The 6,000-nt window shown below is 41.7% G+C and overlaps 1 protein-coding gene across 15 annotated transcripts in view; it reads right to left on the minus strand.

Moving 5' to 3' along the window:
* The window catches only part of DST (dystonin), a 510,899-nt gene extending 504,961 nt beyond the window's left edge, over positions 1–5,938 (minus strand). For 8 of the 15 annotated variants that reach the window (XM_040473833.1, XM_040473814.1, XM_040473810.1 and 5 more), the window contains exons 1-2: positions 5,531–5,938; positions 4,872–4,933 (exon numbers count right to left, since the gene is read on the minus strand). In XM_040473833.1, coding sequence (XP_040329767.1) covers positions 4,872–4,933; positions 5,531–5,711 — 243 coding nt within the window. In that variant the 5' untranslated portion in view covers positions 5,712–5,938. The remainder of the gene's footprint in view (positions 1–4,871; positions 4,934–5,530) is intronic. The other 7 variants (XM_040473826.1, XM_040473813.1, XM_040473808.1 and 4 more) reach the window with 4 other exon arrangements.
* Between the last annotated feature and the right edge of the window lie 62 nt (positions 5,939–6,000).

Below are 6,000 nucleotides of genomic sequence, written 5' to 3' on the forward strand. Positions count from 1 at the left end.
TTGTTAGCCTAGTTCTATTTTGTAATCCAAATCTCAAAAAAGAGTCACTCTTGAGCCTTAAGACTAGACAAAGATTCAAACTTCTCTGGAAAAGCTTTTGTTACAACTTTTATCTAGATGCATTTAACTGGCTTGGATTGCACGGGGGAAAAAATGGGTTTCTATTCTTTCTCCTTTTTTTTTCTTTTAGCATTCTGTTTGGTTGCCATGTAGCTAATATAAGGGTAAACTATATGGTAGTGGTGACTCTGGCATAATAAAGCTCTGTGAACAGGGTGAATTTGTCTTTTTTTACAAATGTATTGGCTGTACTTGTACACCCTAGCCTTTGATGCTCTTTCCACATTTGTGATTCATAGTTGGAAACAGCACAGCAGTTCAGTTACCATAACAGAAGAAACCAGCAACTATACAATTTCAGCACTGATATTGGAAATGACCTAGAAGCAATCGTCAAGGACAGGGCTATACCTCAGACCTTCGGTTAGCCCTACTATCTAACGTCACACTTTGTACAGAACAAAAATGTAAATGTATTTATTTTGAAAATGACTGAGTGAAGCTAAATTAATACCATATCACGTGTAGACTTCAATTTATGACTGATTTAATTAGTATAAATTAACTTAGACCTAGAATTTAGTTCTAAGCAAAGAATTTATTTATAAAGATAATCCAATTTAAAAGAGAGCTAAATAATAAACTATCACTTTCTCTAATTCACTAAATTGGGTAATTCTCAATGAAATACACAAGTTTAACGAGAAGCTATGAAATATGGTTATTTTGCTGACTATACTTGCACAGTTTGTTAAAGGAACACTCTGGAGAACATAATGAGGCCAAGAGAGTTTGTGTGGACTATCCTTTCATCTACAATAACTTGGATAATCATTGGAAGTCTAAAGGATTTACCTAATTCAGCTTTGTAAGAAATTCATTCAATTTAGCTTGTCTCTTTCATTGAGAATGTTGAGCATATTACTCTCTGAGCTATGAGTGACACAGTTAAACACCATAGGGCAGACAAAATGTAGCCAGGGAGTTCTTGTCTTACTCAGTCCTTATCTTGCTATGTGACTCTTTGAGAACTGCTTAGCTTAAGTTAACTCTTTTGGTTCCTTAACCTGAAACGGGAAGTGAAGATATTTACTCAAATCCTGATAGACACACAACACACTCGTCCCCTTCCTTATATGAAACAAGGCTCCCCTTATTCCACTGAGCTGATGAATAGGGATCATTTACCACTGTTCACTCCGGGTATTCTCAAAGGGCATTATAATTGTCTTCATCCTATTGAAGTACTCCCAAGGCTCTTTCTTGAAATCTCATGGTACCTCAATTACCCATATCACTTTCTGAAATTTCCTTAAAATCAGGATTGTCACTGCCTGATTTTTACCACAGGAATCCAGTGTAACAGTTAACCATTGTGTAAAGTCACAGCATAAAACATTATAAATCCTCAGGAAAAGTACACTTCTTAGATGTTCAGATCGAATACTTGGGTTTCTAACCTGTGTCCTACTTCAATGTGAAATCACTTCTCTTCATTTGCTATGAAAACAAAAACTACACAAGTTCTTTATATTCAGACATAAAACACACATTTCTATCTATCTAATTGGGTCTTTATATCTGTCGGTAAGTTGGAGTTATAGTGTTCAGACCCTGCTGGCTGGTTTAATAATTTCACATTTTCATATACTATTGTTAAAATTTAGAGGACTGTTGGGGCATCTGGATGCCTCAGTCAGTTGAGCATCTGACTTCAGCTGAGGTCATGATCTTCTAGTTCATCAGTTCAAGCCCCACATCAGGTTCACTGCTATCAGCACAGAGCCTGCTTCAGATCCTCTGTCCCCCTCTCTCTGTCTTCTCCACTTGAGCTCGCTCGCTCTCTCTCTCAAAAATAAACAAACATTTAAGAAAAATTTAGAGGACTATTAAGCCAGTAAAGATGAACTTTCAAGTGTTGGTAGATGGTTACACTTCCAAAACATCTTATAAACATCTATGTTATTTAGTTGTAGCTTCATGAGGAAGAAATTAACTTCATGTTGAAGAAATTTGTTTATTATATACTTTGTGAGAAAAACAAAGCTGGAGCTCCTCAGGTGAGGGATGTGACTTTCTTCACAAAGCAAAGTGGGTCTTGATGCCATGGTTTCCCCCTCTGGACAAGTATGACTATCTGGGAAGGAACATCCTGAAATTTCCTGTCCAGTTGGACTCCTTCCTGAGCATGTAGGTAGCAGAAGCAATAACCTCTGCCAAGCAAAGCAGCACAGGGCTAACAAACTTCTTCACATGTTCAAGGGCTTTCCCAAAGCTCTTTCACATTTCCAAATGAGTCAGCATATCCTAAACTCATTTTCCTTATTTGACCGCAATGGAAATGCTGAAAGTGAATTATCTACTTACTGAGATTGGAATGAAGAAGGCACTAAGTTCTTAGTTCAGTATGATTATGACTGGTCAAAAACTCAAAACATTTTCTTTGAGAAATATTTTGCAGCAGCTACTGCTAAAAAGCAACAAGAATATCCATTATGCTACTCAAATTCTAATTTTTTGAAAAGCTGGAATCCAAAAAATTCAGAGGTATTTCTCAAGGAGAAAATCCTGCAAGAAATGGCATTTTGATAAAAAGGGAGTAAAAAAAAAAAATAATTCCCAATGTTTTCCTTAAAGGAAAATGTTTTATTTGTGGTAAGCATAAAACAGTGAAAAAATGTGGCACTCTCATGCACTTGGGATGTTCACATAACTTTCTTTGAGTAGTTTACCAAAGAAACCTGGTACAGAAAGACACACAGATAGCCCATCAACAAATTAAGCTAATACTGTATTTAATTTCCTGAGAAAAAAACATTCTAACCAAATTCATTTTGTTATAATTAGTGACTTACATTTTTAATACAAACTCCAGGGCAATTTTAAAAGCTGGAAAGAGATTCAGCAAATGTTGAATTCCAAGAAATATCCTGAGAATGTGCATTTTTTTTTTTCTGCCCAACTCTGGGTTCTATTTGCCAATTTATGAGAACTGGCACACACTGAGAGATTTTTTTATTCATTCAATAAATATTTATTAAGAACCCACTATATACCAGGCAGTAGGGATACAGCCCTAAAAGGAGAGACATGGTTCATGTCCTCAAAGAGTTCATATGCTAGCAGATTAGGCAAATATGAAGTATAGACAAGATGTCAAATTGGATTAGGAATTGTGTGAAATGAGTTAAAGCATTAAACAACTGTCCCCAGCTTTCCTAACCAAATTCAAGCACAGGATAAATGCTTAACTGAGAGATAACTAAACAAGACATAGTCCTATCACATTTTTTCATTTGTGTTTTAGCTAAAATGCCTAATGGTAAATAAAGTAATTCATAACAGGATTATTTTGGTTCTATCACTTATTTGTATGGAGCTGGTAATCTCTTCTTCTTAATATAAAAATCCTAAATTTTGATGTTTGCACCCTGACCATTATTTATTTTTGTCACATCTAAATGAGTTATTCTATTTAATTAAGCAGATATTCAAAAATGTTGCTTCATAACAGAGTTTATGTTGTTTCCTTTAAGTTTGAATTAATTAGTTGAATTAAGACTTCATTTAAATTGTGCAAAGATTTTTATTTTTACACATTTTTAAATTCAGTTTTATAACCTGTAATGGTAGCTACCCGTTACAGAATATTTACTATGAGCTAAGTGGGTTGTTTTTTGGTTTTGTTTTTTTTTTCTTTTTACATAATTACTTGTAAATTTCCCCTCCCACTGTAACCCTGCAAGGTACTATTTTACAGATGGGGAAACTGAGATGCTGAGAAGTTAAGAGAGTTTTCCAGAACCACACAGCTAGTTAGTGAAAAGACAGAAATGGAACCTCTTGATTATCTGACTGGTAAATTTATTCTCTTAAGTATCCTAAATTGAGAAGAGAGTTCTCACCCACCCTCCAGGGCTACATGCAGTGGGATTACTCACTGTGCAACATTATAGTGATGTTGTAATAATTCAATTAAAGCTTTCAAGCAACCAGAGTCCAAGAAAACATCTATGGTGCAATAAAACATCTGATTAACTAGTGAAACGAAATGTGAAATAACGTCTCAGGTAAATAGCAAGTAAATGGAGGGTGTCTAACTACCAAGTCTTTGCTAAAATGAGTAAACCACAGCAAGCATCGTTACTGGTAACCTCCAAGCCTGGCTGTGTGAAACTCTCCTAAAAAGAGGGAAAATTGTCTCACACTAAGTAGGGGGTTGGCCTGGAAATTCATAAAGGAATGCTGGGCCTGCTCACGTAGGGATGGTCCGCATTCGGAGAGCAAAGACCAGCGCACGGGATCAGATAAGGCCGGATCACAACCACCGTCCTTTGCAAAAAGCATCAGATGGCCCGAAGAAAACATGGGCAGCTTTATGAGTGAGTAAGAATGTACACTGGAAAGACTAAAATGAAATGCATATGGATCAAATTGCTCTGCACCAACCTCCTAAGAGCTCCCCTCTGTCGTTGGCTCTCCAAGGGAACCACCACAACCAGCTCACAGCACCCAGACAGCTTCCACCCGCAAATTACATATTGTAAACGAAACTGAGATCCACCCCGTGGCGAAGTTTCCTAAGGTCTGTAGCGCTTTTAAGGGCCGTCTTTCTCCCTCCGGTACAGTGGCTCCACCACACAAGAAATCCGCTAACACCGCCGGTTCGGCGGGCACCAACGGTGGGGAATCGCTTAAAAAGAAACGTCACTTTAGGCTTGGGGGCAGCATGCTCGCCATTCAATGCCCTGCTGGTTTCTTAACACGCATATGATTAATATTGGTACTCAGGAAAGAGAACTTCTTCTGACCTTGAGCGTGCGCGCTAAATAAATTACCTCAGAACGAAAGTGGTGGGATCTCATAACAGCATCTGGGGAGAAAAGAGAAAAACGAGACTTCATTTAACTCTTTGCTCTTCACCTGCCGAGTTACTAAGGACTTACCTGAGGGACAAGGGTCGGGAAGACACATCCCGGACGCCTTAAATTCAGTGGGGACATACTATAGGGCGGGGAGGTTACTAGGCCATCGATCTCTAGGTGAGTTCTCCGCGAGAAGTTTCAGGGAAAGTTCTGGGAGAGTTGGGGAGCCCCGAACTCTCCGTGCCTTACTTTCTTACCCCTAAGCTCCAGCGATGGATGGGTGGAGGGAGGCTGCCGCAGCCCCGGATTCCGCTCCAATTACCCTTAGGGCTCTAGCAAACTGCCGCTAAGAACCGGCGTCGGTGCCTCCTCCCCTCCCAGCTCTGGGCATCACCGTGGGTATCCCAACAGAGACCGGAGGAAGGCGGTGAGGGCAAAAAGGGCAAGCAAAGAACGTTATATACATAAACGTACTCAGCTTGCGAAGTGGGCAGCGATGGGGGTAGGGACCGCAGCGCTGAAGGGAGAGAGAACCCCACTTCACTCTCCAAATCGGCTTAAATGTTCCTCCTAGCCCGAAAGAAAGCCGTCGCGGCGTGTCTTACCTCGGCTCCTTGAACGACCCGAAAAGACCGATTTCATCGGATGCCTCCCTTTCTGGAGCCTGCGGTGCCAGCAGCAGAAGAAGACGATGGTGGCGATGGTGCCCAGCAGAAGCAACAAGAGGAAGAGGGCACATTGGATGCTGTAGGGTCTCAGCAAGACGAGGAAAGCCGCGGCGATCATGGTGCGGGCGAGGCGGGGGGGGCTCGGCGGCGGGGCTGGAGGGCGGCGGCACAGGCACCCGCGCCGGGCGCACCACGGAGCGGCGGGCACGGGCGAGCGCGGCTCAGCGCGTCATGCCCGGCGCTCGCGGCCCCGCGCCCAGCCCAATGGCTGCGCACCCCGCGCCAGCCGCGCTATGCGAGTGATCCAGGGCTGCGGGGAGCGCTTGCCATGACTCAGCAGACGGCGACGAGGCAGGAACTTGGCGGCGGGGAGCCTCCCCCCTCTCTCCCCAGGCGCCCCCGCCCCC

Source organism: Herpailurus yagouaroundi, unplaced genomic scaffold, assembly GCF_014898765.1.
Source record: "Herpailurus yagouaroundi ecotype Mexico unplaced genomic scaffold, PumYag 139, whole genome shotgun sequence".
Lineage (NCBI taxonomy): Eukaryota > Metazoa > Chordata > Mammalia > Carnivora > Felidae > Herpailurus > Herpailurus yagouaroundi.